This window comes from Oncorhynchus kisutch, linkage group LG3 (assembly GCF_002021735.2).
Source record: "Oncorhynchus kisutch isolate 150728-3 linkage group LG3, Okis_V2, whole genome shotgun sequence".
In the NCBI taxonomy this organism is placed as follows: domain Eukaryota; kingdom Metazoa; phylum Chordata; class Actinopteri; order Salmoniformes; family Salmonidae; genus Oncorhynchus; species Oncorhynchus kisutch.
The window spans coordinates 41,192,100-41,207,972 of NC_034176.2; the positions used below are offsets into that span (position 1 = coordinate 41,192,100).

General features: G+C 42.8%; 1 protein-coding gene across 2 annotated transcripts in view; it reads left to right on the forward strand.

Moving 5' to 3' along the window:
• The first annotated feature begins 1,011 nt into the window (after window positions 1–1,011).
• Window positions 1,012–15,873, forward strand: part of LOC109872430 (ephrin-A5b) — a 117,298-nt gene continuing 102,436 nt past the window's right edge. For both annotated transcript variants that reach the window (XM_020463634.2, XM_020463643.2), the window contains exon 1: window positions 1,012–2,142. In XM_020463634.2, coding sequence (XP_020319223.1) covers window positions 2,018–2,142 — 125 coding nt within the window. In that variant the 5' untranslated portion in view covers window positions 1,012–2,017. The remainder of the gene's footprint in view (window positions 2,143–15,873) is intronic.

The window sequence follows — 15,873 nt, forward strand, 5'->3', positions numbered from 1 at the left end:
TCTTTTCCTTCTCTCTGGCTCCCCTCCTATTCTTCTCCTGGCCCCTCTATATATGACCTGCTGGCTGAATAAAACGGCTATGGCTCATCAGACACCTGCTATTCAGTCACACAGTGGTTAAAACGTGGCTAATATCTGTGTAGTTTCAACTATAACGGTTGTGGTAACAATACTTTCTGACGCTTCTCGAATTACTAACGGTTAAATATCGAAAGTGTGTCTGCGTTCGCAAGCCACACTAATAAACAGAAGAGTAGCTAATAATTATGTAGATTATTCACCATGCCCATAGTTCACCCTGAAGTCTCACTTGCTAACATTTAATATAATGTTTTATGCATCTTAAAGGTTCTATACTCTCTGTAAAATACATATCTAGTATTGCCATAACATGTTTTCATAACCTCTGTATCGAGTCGGACTTCGTCTTGCCAATTGTACTGTAGGAGTAGCTTTGGCTGATTTTCCTTGTCTCCACTATGGGGCGTCTGGGCGCTGCATCGATACCACACTGCAACAAGTTTGGATATCCATCCGCTGCGGAGGGTCATGTCATCATGAAGAAACTCTGGATGAAAAATGTATTGTTGCAGTTTCTTTCAAATCACAAGATCGCTATAGACCCAGGGCTACAAATGTGTGTCAAAAGAACAGACAATGTGTTGTGTTCGATTCTATTCTGAGTTAATGAGATACAAACACACACACCATATCGGTCCAGATCGTAACTCGAACCTTGGTCTGTGTCCGTTTGCTCGGTAATGAAATAGCCTGCGCAGTGCGTTAATCAGTGTGATCTGACAGGCTATTGCTCGGTCCCTGTACTGAGCTCCTTCTCCCAGTGCAAACGATACTTTCAGCTACCTCATAGTAATTGAATTAGTTCGGTTGGGAGGGGAGGGCTTTTGCTTTGTTAGTGTGACGCCCATTCAAAATTCGAACCAATGGGACTATCCTCCGTTCGCTTGTAACCGAACCCACTTTCTGGCTGCACCGAGCTGCCTTTGCTCTCACCGTCCCTTTAGTCTCGTCCCGTTGAATCTAAACATCAGGGGGAAAGAAGCACATGAATAAAGCGTGTTTTATTTTTTCTCTCCTATGCTTATATATGAAGAGGATGCAGTGGAATGCTGCCATTTGGACTCCGGGTAAAGAAGCGTCTCTACTGTCACCCCACAGTAGCGCATGAGAGAGGCTCGAGGACGGACTCCTCCCCACCCCCTTGACACTATCAAGACAGCGCTGAGAAAGGATAGCTGCCTTTTTTTCCGGCCAGTCTGCGAACGGAGCAGAGACAGCGTTACGAAAAAAGGACTAGACTACAACCGGGGGTTGCCTATATGGCTTTCCAAAGTTCCATCTCTGAAAACGTGGACATTGAAGGACACCAGCTATAGGGGGACATTGGACACCAGCTATAGGGGGACATTGGACACATATGGCTCGTTTTCCTTACTCAATCTTGACACCGATCCAGCTCAGCGCATGACCGTACAGAGACGGCTGTAGTCTGTTAGAGGGGACTTCTAACAACCGTTTTATCAATATTTGTTTGATATCCCTATATGTATATTTGTGTGAACATATTTTGTCTGGCCTAGGAGTAATTTTTACGCATACTGGAACCGTCAAAAACGGATGTCCCATGCACATACCATACAACTGAACCAGACACTGAACCTGAAGAGAGAAGCACTAACCACAGTGACCCTTGCATTTGATAACTTCACCTGCTACTGTCGTCAAATTAAGTGTGATTCCAATTGACCAACGAGGCGTCATCTCTGTTGCAGGTTGCGCTATCAAAGCCTCTCGCACCTTGGGGTAGGAGACAGCGATTTTCTGTTGTTGAATTGTCTTGCCTATTTTTGCCATTCATAAACTGCGACAGAGGACAGAAAAGCCACACAAATGTAAACAAGACAAAGCATCTCTCCTGCTGAAGTGTACCCTAAACTGACTGATCCCGCAGTCACCCCGCATCGAAGAGGAATACGTGCCGAACTTTGCTGTAGTGATGCTGCAAGTGGAGATGGTGCTATTCGTCTTTCTGGTGCTATGGATGTGTGTATTCAGCCAGGAACCCAGCTCCAAGGTGGTGGCCGACCGCTATGCCGTCTTCTGGAACCGAACCAACCCCAGGTAGGTGCCACTCAGAGCGGCCAGTGGGGCCGAAGCGAGTCGATGTTCTCCAGGGGCGGCCCGTGTGGACCAATACGTTTCGGTGGATCAAATATATAGATCGATGGCGATGCCTTTCATTTAAGATATAGATTACTGCCTATTGAGCACTTCACTCAGATGGGTTATATTTCCCAAAAATGTGGGTAGGCTATTGATGCAACAGAACACAACCTGTGCACACCGGGTTGGATTTAGGCTAGCCTATTTGGGATAGATGCTACACTGAATTGTATGCAATCAACAGTAATCAAACTCGTCAAGTTATCAAATCTGTCATCTTGGCATATAATAAGCCTTCGATGTGTTACCCGAAAAGCGCACTGTTGGAGAGTAAATGATCGGGTGTTCCAGTACCAGCATTCGGTGTTACTGAATCTAACCCCCACCTAAGAGTGGGCGCGAGTGTCGGTTTTCTGGATAGACACCGGGTTAAATCATGGAACGCTATTTGATTAGAGTAAGCCTGCTGTTGGCCCATGTAGGATAGCGCGTGTACCATTGCGTTGTTTGGACGGCGTACACGCGTATTTGTAGCTTACTTCTCTAATCTTCGAAGGAGGCGGAATTCCTCTCCAGGTAGCAAATGCTGGTCAATCATGGCACCATGATTAACCCAGATTTCGTATTTGTAAGAACAACAAGCGGGGTGGAAAGGGAACCAGTCAAGTCTGTAGGCCTTCAGTTTATGTTTTGGCACTAGTTGTAGCCTATCGGCACTAGTTGTAGCCTATCGGCACATTTGCGGATCCCTCTTACAATTTTGAAGATGATCAGAAATCAATAGGCCTTGCCTACTCAATCAGGAACAAAACGCTTCGACAGGCTGATATAGGTTGGACTTAATTTCGTATTTTAATTTATTGTATTTTGATCATGATATGAGCTGTTCACCAAGGATTTATCCAATCCACGTATTGTTCTCATTCGGAAAACATGTTTTAATCCTATGAAAAAAGTCAAACTCTTCTGGATTTTTCCCCAAAATCGTTTCACCTACTTAGAATTATAGTATCATTATGCGATTACTTTGGTTTATAGATTTAAGTCATAGATATGTAATTAACAGCCTATGTAAATACTGTAATTCAATTGGAGGTTGACTGAAAAGTTAAAGTTCTGAAAACAAATCACTTTTGCTGCATTAACGTATTCTACTTCGTGCGAGTTTCGATAGGTAACGTTATTTTCATACAGTCTAAAATCACAAACATTAAAATAAATTGATGATCAAAATAGGAAATGTAGAATGTATCCAGCAAATGATTAGCCCACGGCCAGGTAGTTCGGGAACTGGGACACTTCTGCTCCAAAACCATTGTGCTCGCAATGGTAGCCTATTTGAGGGATACATTCACAAACAAAGTTCCGAACCACATTTTGCCCCCTAAAAACCCACCTAATGGATTTCTTAGATATCAAATGATGTAACGAACTTTAGTTTCTTGGCTATTGAATAAAGATGTTGGACATCCAAGCGTGCATGTAGCTGTTAGGATACATTATAATCTGAAACTTTTCCACAAAGTATGGGTGATATCAACAAAGAATTGGCAAAATAATAGTTTTATTTTAGTGGAGAAAAAATATTTGTATCGAATCATTTTAAACAACATTGAAATTGATCAAGAGAGAAAAGAGTTTTGCAAACATAGTTATTTATAGGACTAAGAAGATGTGTGTCCAAGATGTGTATTCATCATATTCATGAAAATATCTATTTGTATTGAGTGGTACAATAAAGCACCAATGTAGCAGTATTACAGTGAGAATAAGGTCAGCGTAGGTTGACCTTTAGATTTCCTTGAACCCGTAGCATAGAACGTCTAGCTAATGCCGTTTTCAACAGAGGCCATACATGTAATAAAAATATGTTGATGGAAATAAATAACATTTTCTGGAAAACTTAATAGCAGACAATCACACTTTACATAGTCCAAAAATATTTTTACTTTAGCTTCTTATTTTATGTGTTATTTTAACTTTAAATGAGTATTTATGACTTTCTATATCACCATTAACTCTGGGCTATTTCCAATGCGGTTTTAGCTGTTCACTATATGATGTTTGAAGCCCCTAAGCTAATTCTCCAAATACATTTTTTTTAAAGTTATTAATTGTAGCTATGCAGACGCTCTTGTATAACTATTTATATTCAGTTTGAAGTTTGTGAGAAAAAAAAAGATGAATCGCTGAGAGCAATTAGTGGTGATGGTACAAGTGTAGGGTTCAGCATAGAGGCCTACTAAGAGCTGGGGTTGGGCTGTTCTAGCTGTAGACTAGAGATCCCCAGCGCTGATACACTCCACCGTGACTGTTGTGGTCCAGCTCTGCACTCCAGCTTAAGCCAGTTGTTTATTTGTGTGCCGCTTTATTCAATACAAGAAACGCAAAGTTGGGCTCAATCTGATGTCTTACACTGATAGACACGGTTTCATTAGGGGGTGCACATTTTTCACAAAGACTTTGACTGGCGGCTCTGTGGACCACTTGATTCACTCCAGATGGGCTGACCGTTTACTTAGTTCCAGGGGAGGGAAAAAATAAAGACGCCGAAATTAAAACGTTTGAGTAGGCTCGCTGTAAATCTCTGGTTGAGAGTTGAAATTGAAGAAAAGAAAACTGACAGGAGAAGCTAACGAGGCTTCAATACGTGCTGCACTTGTGTGTCATCGTAAAATATGAGACATATAGATTGTTTCCCGAGCCCCATGTCTTGTTTTTGAAGTCCTGACTTGCCCGAGGACAGGAAACAGGTTTTGTGAAAGGGTTTAATAATGTTAGTCATTCTCTTCTACTTACACTAATCAAGTTTGTTTGACGCTCAACCCTATCGGGCAGAGTCAGAAAACCTAGAACAACGGGAGAGAGAGGAGAGTAGAGCGGCAAAGACGCTCTTACAGATGACTCAGTAAATAAATATGTATTCTCTCTGTATGTGGTGCATGGCGTATGTTCTCTGTATGAAATATTACTCTCTCCGAAAGGGGATTGTGGAGAAATCATACAGCCCTTAGTTATCTGCTAGCGTAGGTGTTTACTCTCAGGACTTGAGTGTACAGTTCAGTGGTGTATGGTAGCAGACTGCAGGCTTTTGTAGCCCTTTTGGCTCGAAGTGAAGTGAGCGTTTAGATGCTTCACACCTTCGGCAGGAGACTGGGAACCTGTAACTGCTTAATTACTCTGGTGAATCTCTCTCTCTCTCTCTCTCTCTCTCTCTCTCTCTCTCTCTCTCTCTAACGTCCTTAATGAAGGGACACAGTTTTGTCTCAGGATTCTTTGTTTTTTCTTTCTTTCTTTCTTTCTTTCTTTCTTTCTTTCTTTCTTTCTTTCTTTCTTTCTTCTTTCTTTCTTTCTTTCTTTCTTTCTTTCTTTCTTTCTTTCTTTCTTTCTTTCTTTCTTTCTTTCTTTCTTTCTTTCTTTCTTTCTTCTTTCTGTACCTTGAGTATTTGGTGTAATGAAGGGAAGTTTGTTCTCTCTCAGGAGGTCCCTGCTTGCTGGTGAGAGCTCTCCCCACTTTCTCCCCCTTGCTTCTCCTCCTTCTCCCCCCCTGTAGCTGTGGATCTCTCTCCCTCTCTCTCTTTTTCTTTCTCTCTCTCTCTCTCTCTCTCTCTCTCTTTCTCTCTTTCTCTCTTTCTCTCTTTCTCTCTCTCTCTCTCTCTCTCTCTCTCTCTCTCTCTCTCTCTCTCTCTCTCTCTCTCTTTCTCTCTCTCATTCGTTCTCACACTGGGCCCAGAAAATGAATGAATACAATTACATATTCCAGGCGTCCCTCCATGGACCCAACTAGGGATGCTAGTTGGAGAGATGCACACAGTCTCGCAGAGGTCGCACGTACGCACGCACACACTTGGAGACTCACAGGCACACACAGAGGTCATACAGCACAAAGCTAGCCTGTGTCTGCTGGAGAACGTTGAGGTGTGTATGCGAGATTTACCAAACAGATAAATCCCGAATGTACTGAACTGAAATGGTATTATTGACCCCGACCCCGATCGGCTGGCCTCCCTTATAGCTCTTAGGCCACTCTGTGCAGGTATCATTGCTAGGTGAGTAATGGGCTGGGAGGTCACCGAGGGCTTGTTCCCTCTCCTTCAGACTCTCATAACTGTCTGATAATTACATCTCACTCGGTTGGACTTCTCATTACCTGTTGCTGAGCCACGGGACATGACAAACTGTCTGTCACTCTGCATGTGTGTTTGTCTGTGTGTGTGCACGTGTGCTGACTACACTGACACAGGCACGGTACATTTTCAGACTGTAGAGGGAAAGCCAATCTCCACACCCCTTGGTCGTCTCTACCTTAGCCAAAACTATGGAGAGATAGGAGGCTAGTCCGTGCAGGGGGTTCAAAAGCCAATAAGGCCTTATTTATTTACATTCCGGAAATGTTTTGATTAAAGTTCCATGTCTTATTTAATAAGAGATATATTCATTTACATGGAAGGGATATTTTAGATTAAATCCCACACCCAATGTAACAGTGGATTTGAGTTTAAATGAATTTGACCCCAATGATCTACACACTTTATCTCATCTGCCCTGTCGCTTCTCTTTTTCTATACCCTCTGACTTATTTTCCGTCAGCTCTCTCTCTCTCTCTCTCTCTCTCTCTCTCTCTCTCTCTCTCTCTCTCCCTCTCTCTCTCTCTGTCTGAATGCTGATTAGTTCTCGTTAATGGCCTCTTGCTCTGTCGTTCTTTTAACCCTGCGGCGCCCGCAAGAGCACATTCACTGCGAGTGCAGGTTAGACTCAGCAAGGACAGAGAGAGAGAGAGAGAGAAAGAGGGGAAAGATGGCGTTCGAGGGATACAGTGAGGAAAGGAGAGAGTGGTAGAGACACACAACGTACAAGGTGTGATAAATGATTAAGATTACGGAAAGATATGAAGTGAGAAGAGAATGCTTTGTGACACGAATGTGAACGACTTTCACGAGGGCTTAATAGCATTCACTGCCCTTTGATAATAATATCTTTCCATTTCGAGACAACCTTTTGGAGAAAAAAAAACTAAATGCCGTGTTTGAACAAGTAACCTCTGTGTATTTTTGACTTCACTTATTACGTCCTCATGACAACAGTTTCATTTCCTACCTCTGAAGTGTATCCATTGTGAGTTGTTATAATGAAAGAGAGGAGAGACCACAGTAGGGGGGGGGGGGGGGGCTTCTGGTAGAGAACGCAACACAACACATCTCAAATGTGTGTGGGATGTTCTTCAGTAAGCACTGGTACTGCCTCTCGGCTCTGACCCCATTAGAGATGCCGAGCGGCGGGCGGAACAGTCAGCTTCACTGGGGTCTGTGGATGTGTCACTCCTTAGAGATTATATGAAGTTGCATGTCATTGTAAGGGAACATTGCATACATTAAAGCAAAATTAAAAAAGCTTTTTGAGAATTAGATTTTTACGCGATTGGAAATGTTTTGGTGAATTTTGAATTGGTGTTTAGCGTTTCTTTTGGTGTTCTTACATGAAAGTGAATTCTGATCGATTGTTGTCTAAGTTTAACAGTGATGTAGATGAATGACATGGATTTGGTATATCTAAGAGAGCAGAAAATATTTCCCCAAACTATTGTAAAAAAATAAATAATAATAATAATCACCCTTGGAGGCTTGGGTTATTTGCATAGCACTGGCAAGCTCTAGATGGCACATACTGTACTGTGGCCTTAACTCATTTCAATGACTCACTGTGGACCTTTCCCCCGTTTCAATGCCCATTTTTGTGCTTTGTTTTGAGCTAAATCACTCCAAGGTCAAGTGGAGTGCTGAAACTCCGCTATCGGCCGGCCCATCTCCATTCAGCTGCCCACTAACCCTCAGCTTTCACAGGAACGCTATGGCTTTACTTCGAAACAATACAGTATTAACCAGCTTACGCAACACCCACATGTGTCTGACCGTATACTGTACTTTTATACAATTCTGTCACCTTATTGATAAAAATCCCTTTTTCCCTGTCCGGTATTCCTGTATTACTCTTCTATTTCCACGGGTTTGATTTATTTAGCCCTTTTCTCTATCCCCCTGGTCTGAGTTTAGTTTCTGTGTGTCAGGGTTCTCCAAGGTATAGGAGACAGAGGAGTGTTTTATGGTCTGTTTATGGGTTTACTCTTTCAGAACTGATTCGGGACCAGTTCTCCCTTTCCCTAGTTCAGTAAACTTTACCTATAGACCTAAACCACACAAATGACTCTGGATCAGATCCTAGGGGTAGATGCCATGTATCATAAACACGTTGTTTTTTTGTTCTTGCTTCTCTAAAGCTCTGAATCAGATTTGGAGAATGAAGTATATTCCATGCATTCTATTTCTGTCGGCTTCATGCCTTTGTGTCTGAAACTGTTGAGCCCCCCCCCCCCCTCAATCCTCTACCCCCCTTTCAGAGTAAGCCCCCACCCCACTTTGCCCCCCCCCCCACCCCTCCGCCGCTCTCTCTGCCCACCAACACCACCAACCCTCTGGCCTTTTATTAGGAGGTCTGGAAGCAGCTGGTAGTGGCATGGGGTGCTCTGCCTTCCCAGACCAGATGTGGGCGCTATTGTGCAGGTCTCTTCACCCTTAACCCTCACCCCCTACCCTACCCCACAACTCCAAACCCCGACCTGTCAATCATTTATCAGACACTCTTGTCCTCCAACCCTCCAGTCCTTCCCATTCTTGTCCTCACTGCTCGTCTTCGTCCGTTTAGTGTAGGGTGACTGTATGGGTCTATGCAAAGGTTTAGATTTGTCTGTGGACGGGTTGTATGGGTGCTGCAGTAACTCAACATTGCCACCCATGGCACCAGTTCTTTATGCTCTGTGCCAATATAGAGAGAGGAGTCCAAGAACATAACATGGATTTTATGTTGCGTGTCTGTTTTTGGACTTATTCAATTTATGGGGAAGTCAGGCGTATAGCTACATGCACATAGATATGTTCATTTATTTTTTAAATTGAAGCCAAGAAAAACAAATATATATATATTTTTGAGCTTTTGATCAAGTGTAGTAAAATTATTTATTCATTTATTTGATATCAACCAGCTCATTTAGTCTTGCTTGATTTGTTTTCTGTGTTCCGCTGTTAACCTCATTTACGCTCCAAGTTCAATCGCATTTTGACGCAGTAACAACATTTGCATGAAAAGACCAGAAGGGCTTGATTGAATGATTGATTTTCCTTTTTTGGCGTCACAATTTACTGTGCAACTGGAAAATGTGACGCGACCGAGACCAACCGATTGAAAACCTTGATTTTACCAGACCCATTTTCCACAGATAATTCCTTTCATGGTACACTGACTTTGACCATTCACAGACGTTTTCCTTATTTAACTTGGGGGGGTGGGAGTGGATGTTGTTCTAGCTGGGGAGCAGTGTGGAGAATGGATCCCAGAGGACGACACATCTCCAGCTCTAGAATAAAGAACTAATTGACAGTTGTAGCCCGTCATAAATGACTCATGAGGTAATTTCTCAGAAGTGACAGAGAGAGAGAGAGAGAGGGAGAGAGAGAGAAATTGTCAAATGGTTGGGCTGTGTGGTCCATTTTCCTGGAGAAAAGAATGTAGCCGACCGGTACGCTCTAGTTCCGATGCAATAGATTCAGGAAGGGTCACCAACGTTAGAACAGATTTCACTTCTCCCCAGTCTAACATTCACAGTCTGCTGGGTTTACTCCCCAACGTCCCTTTCCATGAGTAGAGCCCATACATTACTGCTGCTTCTCGACTGGCGGAATATGAAATTCAGGGAGGAAATGTTAGCACACCTTTATTGTACCGTGAATCCTGGTGCTTGGATAAAAAATGCCGGATACGTCGTTGCTCCACAACGTTAAGGCAACCTACTGTATTGATCGTATTGTACCTTCATCAGAGGGACATAATATATCCTCACCCTAATTTGTGTACTGCCAGCCAGAGCCGCTGAAAGCCCAGCATGTCTCGGCTTGTGGGGTTTTGGATGCACGACAGTTGGTCGGGTTTGTCTGCGTCAGTCTCGCGTAGATTATGCGAGTGTTACCATATCATCATTCAACACCCCTTGATAGTATTTCCCAAAGTGTTGTCACAATAACAACATTTTTCATACGATACGATACCAGGCCAAGTATCACGATGGTGGGGAAAAAAATCAGTGGCCTAGCTCCAAAAAAATAAAATGAAATTCGCACTTCTAGTCAACACAGCACATTGAACTTCACACTGTTCAGTGTATCATAGAAAACTGCATAGGATGACTGATTTGATCATATTTGCAGAGGCCTGCCTGTGATTGTCTAGATGAATGGGAGGTAGGAATATACATGTCATTGTGTCAGTACAGGTTCTTTAGATTAGTAGGGCTGAAAGGTTGCTAATATCATATGAAACGCTACTAAGGTATTCTAAAATGTTGCTATCATGATGTCTTGGTACCGTGATATTACCGTGGTACCGGTATAACTGTGCAACACTAATTTCCCCACTCAATTCCATTTCCTTAAACACAAATACAAGGAAACAAGGCCTTTACCTCGCTCAGCCCCGCTGATTGAAAGGGAGAGAGGAGCCACAAAACAGTTAGGCCACTTCCAAACTAGCTTCAAATACAACCAACACAACCCTCTCTCACTACGCACACACACACACACACACGCCGGGTTCTGACAGGCTGAAAGGCGGTCATTGTTCCTCCTCTCTCTGTCCACTCTCTCTCTCCACGGCCAGGACTGGAAGTATGCATGCACTTAATACGGAGGGAGAAAAGGAGGGAGGGAAAGATGAAGCAGTTGGAGGAGTTGATGAGGGAGGGGTGGGGGCACAGCTGAAGTTGTAGCATGTTCACGGAGGAGAGAAAGAAAGGGGAAGAGGAGAAAGGGGAAGAGGAGAAAGGGGAATGCAGAGTCTTATAACCGAGGGCGACAGTGAGGCAGAGGAGAGTGGTGAAGAGGTGGCCCCATGTATACCCCTCACACCCTTCTGTTTGTACCCCTCACACCCCTCTGTTTGTACCCCTCATCACTCCTTTCATGCCTCCCTTTCCCTCCTTCCCTGACTTTCTACCTTAACTGCCTTATTTTACCCTCCCTCCCTCCCTCCCTCCCTCCCTCCCTCCCTCCCTCCCTCCCTCCCTCCCTCCCTCCCTCCCTCCCTCCCTCCCTCCCCTCCCTCCCTCCCTCCCTCCCTCCCTCCCTCCCTCCCTCCCTCCCTCCCTCCCAGTGATGGTGGGGTAAGATGGGTCTATGCAGAAAGGATTAACCCTTCTCCGGTTCAGGCCACATGTTTGTCTCCCTTTGTGTGTGTGTGTGTGTGTGTGTGTGTGCGTGCGCGCCTGTACATGGGAGAGAGACTGTGGAGTGATTTCCACGTACAATACCACTATCATTGGGATATATTCCTAAAAGTAGCTATTTTCGACCATTCTTTTCCTCAACCGTTGTTTGATCAAGTGGAGTAGACTTCTTTTACTCCTCTGTGCATCACACCTGGTTTAGAAATGGATTCTACCGGAGGGATTCTGACTGGCTTTAGCTGTATCTCCCGCGCCCGTCGGTTTGGGTTCGAGTGTGTGAGCAGAAACCCCCTGTATACAGCAGTGTTACAACAGACCACAGCACTATTCTATGACCTCATTTTCTACCGTACAGGGGAAGCAATTAATCCACGGAATGTGTGTTAAATCCCATCCTCACCCTCTCCTCTCCTCAAGGCCCAGCTTTGGTTCCCTGGATAATCCAAAACATTATCCCAGATAACCAAATATGACACCCCAATGAACATAGGGCACACACACACACGTACAGTATGCGCGTATACACCCCCCCCCCCCCCCCCCCCCCCCCCCCCACACACACACACACTCAAAAATGTCTTTGCTCTATTTAAGAAGTAGAGTTCATCTATTTTGTTTAGCTCTAGTTGCGTTATTTATTCTCCATGTTTATTTTTGACCCCCCCCCCCAAATCTCTCTAGAGTGAGTGTGGAGTGTAGCCCCTATCCCGGGCCTTTTGAATCTAACGTTACTACCCAGGGTATTAACCATGGAGTCACTGAGAGGCTTAAAAAGCCATCAGCTCATTGTCCTGTGACACAAAACCCCTTCCTCTCAAATCCCCCATCCCTCTCTTCTTTCTCTCTTCCTTCCCTCCCTCCCTCCTTCCCTCCTTTCTTCGAAAGCCCGGGCATTCATATTAATCAGTTTAAAAGGCTAATGAGATAAGAGAGACTCAAGGGGAGCCCCCAAAGTGCACTAAGCCTCCGGAATAAACAGAGGTGATGAAGGTGGCCTGGGGCTACAGCCTCCTGTATGTGTATTTTTAAGGATCACTACACTTTAGTTTTTAATACCCTTTGTTTGGTACAGTCCAGTCAGAATTGAGAAATGCAGTACTTAATAAATAAATAAATAAATATATATATATATATATATATATATATATATATATATATATATATATATATATATTCACAGTGAGGCAAAAAAGTATTTAGTCAGCCACCAATTGTGCAAGTTCTCCCACTTAAAAAGATGAGAGGCCTGTAATTTTCATCATAGGTACACTTCAACTATGTGAGACAAAATGAGAAAAAATCAATCCAGAAAATCACATTGTAGGATTTTTAATGAATTTATTTGCAAATTATGTTGTTAAATAAGTACACGTTTGGTGGAAAGTGGGGTGTGGTGGAATGATGTTTGGGGGTAAATATATGTGGAATCGTAGTTGAGACTTAGCTGGTTGTTTGTGAGGTGTGTGGGTGTTGTTTGAGAAATATGCCTTTTTTGTTCCCCCTCTCTTTCTCTCTTGATCTCCATCTTGCCCCTCTCTTCCTACCGCCCTCACAACCCTGGCAGCTGCTTCTCTCTCTCTTTCTCGCGTGCATGCTCTCTTGTACATGCTCTCTTGTGCATGCTCTCTCCCAAAGATTATTAGTAGATGTGTCAGTAATAATTCCTGGGTTTTGGGGGATCCTGCTGTGGTGACCCAGCATGCACTGTGTTAGGTTTATGCCCAGTGTTGTGGCGGGCCTGGCTGACTGACGGCTGGCTAATACGTTACTGTATCACGTGTGTCGGCCTTTGTGGCTAGCCAGTCCTCTCTGTGCATTCAAGATGGCGAAGGTGAATTCAGTGATGGGATAGGAATATTACGCGGTCTCCCTCTCTCTCGCTCTCTCCCAGACTGAGACAGGGCCATGCGAGTGAAAAAACATGGCGGCTCAGCGAGGAGAAATAAAATAAATTTAAAAAAACGTTTTGAGCAGACACAAAGAAAGGGGTAACGCTGGCAGCCATTCTTTAGCCAAATTATACAGCCTTACATGACAAGAGTTTTTGTAATTTTTTAACTGTATATAAAATGGCCTGAAATAAGAGACGTGTGATTTAAAGGAACTGTCTTCCTAAGAAAAGAAAATCCTCTGAAATTAATTTGTGACGATCTGGTGAAACATTGGCAGATAGAAGGTGGGTCAGTCACAGAGCAGAAATAGACAAGAGAGACATGAAATAATGCAATTTGATAACAAAACAAGGACATTCTGACTTTATTGGATTTAAATGTCTGCAGCTGTACTGTTCTAAATGTTTTCTTTCGGCAGTGAATATTGTTTCAGACATTTCTCTCTGTGGGGTTGGTTTTTTGGTTTCCAAAAGGTCTCTTTGGAATATACAGTAGGCCGACTTGAGTTCCTTCGAACACGGAACAGACAGAACACCAGTGTTCAAGTGTTTCAGAGTTCCATAGTTCCGTCTCACCTGCTGTGCTCTGTACTCCTCACCGATAGAACCGATAGAACTCCACGTCAGTTCTAAAACACGACCGGAGACAATCCAGTTCGGGTGGGGGCAAATGGAAACCCAAATAGTCAAGATTGCAGGAGGTATTTTATTTTCCCAGGAATGAACAATGTTGGAATGGCCTCATTGCCTCATTAGGGCTTAAAGTTATGCTGCTGTGTTCCTCTTCAAATGAATATAATAATAGGACCAGTGTCTTGAAACAATTAGAAGTTTGAAGAATAGGAACGTGTTTTATAAATCATGCCTTTGCAATGAGTATGATATTTCTACTGTAATTGTATTGAATTATTTTCCTAAAATTAAATATTTTCCATTTTATTATTTATTATTATTATTTATTGTGGGGTTTATTAATATTTATTGTTATTCACACTTTTTGTTTTACCCTTCCTTCTTTTAAAATGTCCATTTCATTTACTTTTCATTGTCAATTATTATTTTAAATATATGACATTTTGTTGTAATATTTTTTTAAACAACTACTGTATATAGTCATATCACTGCTATACAACTATATATATATATATTTTTCTTCTTAAAAGTAGGAATTTATATAATATTTTAAATAAGCTGGAAGATTTCCACTTGCTCCTGTCTTGCTTATTCAATGGAAAAAAACGTCATAGCTTATTTTAGTAAATTATTTCACATGAAGCTTCTATTCTTTTTTGTTTAATTAATACACATAAACCATCACAAAATATATCCAGACTGGAGCTTTCATTGGTATTTTCACATTAATACCAACACATTTTTTTTTAAAGGGCGCATTACAAAAACTCAATACAATAACATTTAGATTTGTTTTCGATGACACAGCTTGCCGCTTGCAGCTGTATAAAGTGAATTATTTTCACATGATGAGAGACTTGATGGGAAATGTGCTAAGCTAGATTATTAGCCAGTAAGGTATAAGAGATAGAACCTTTCCCTGTATTGGATTGGAACGCAACCCGCTCTGTGCTTGGGGGAGGACGATTAAATATTTAGAGCTGTTTGCGATCCCCAGGTCGAGCTGTACTTGCAAACCTTCGCACGCAATTCTGGGGAATCGAGGTCAAGGCGGACATGTTTGAAACCTTGAAGGTGACAGACTGTCGTCAGTCTCTGTTCGTCATGTGGTTTGACCCTGACAACCTTTATGATACATATTATGTAAGATAATTCACTTTTAATGAATTTTCTGAGAGGTAAAATTGGCCTATTGAATGTTGCTGTTGAAAATGTTTTATTTTTTATATATCACCTTTACTTTGAGGATGACTTTGAGTGATACTTTTAGTTTGCTACTTACTTCCTAGTGAGACCCGCCATTTTCAAATCGGACGCCATTTTAAGTTAATGTTTCAGAGCAATTTTTATATGAATGTCTTTCGTTGACATTTTTTTTTCCCAAAGTCCCAACTTTCCCAGATATAAAATAACATGGCAACCAAGTAATTAATCAACAATATACTTGGCATCACCAAACAAGAGGCAACACACATGCTGTTTTACAGCGTCATATTCTGAAGCCAGAAGTGTCTCTCTGTGATTTCACCTCTCATTGACAGGTGCCAATCTCTCAGTCCCTCCACATATCCTCCACTCCATTCTGTTAATGAGCAGAGGAACAGGGGAGTGATCTGATCTTTAGTAATGCAGTATCCCCCTCTCACCCTCACTCACTCTTTCTGTGACGGGGAGAGGCATTCTTATATTAGGGCTTGTTCGGCTTCCATCTGTCCGTGGTACATTAACGTCAGAGCGGAGCAGAACTCCCCCTGCCTGTATCAGTGGTAAGAGGGACATGGCACGGAATCAGGCTGAATTATTCACACTCATAATCGGCCTTTATGTCCCGCCGCCCGGCCCGTCCCGGCCCGGGCACCAATGTTATTCTAGTGCATAATTGATAGTGCTCAGAAGT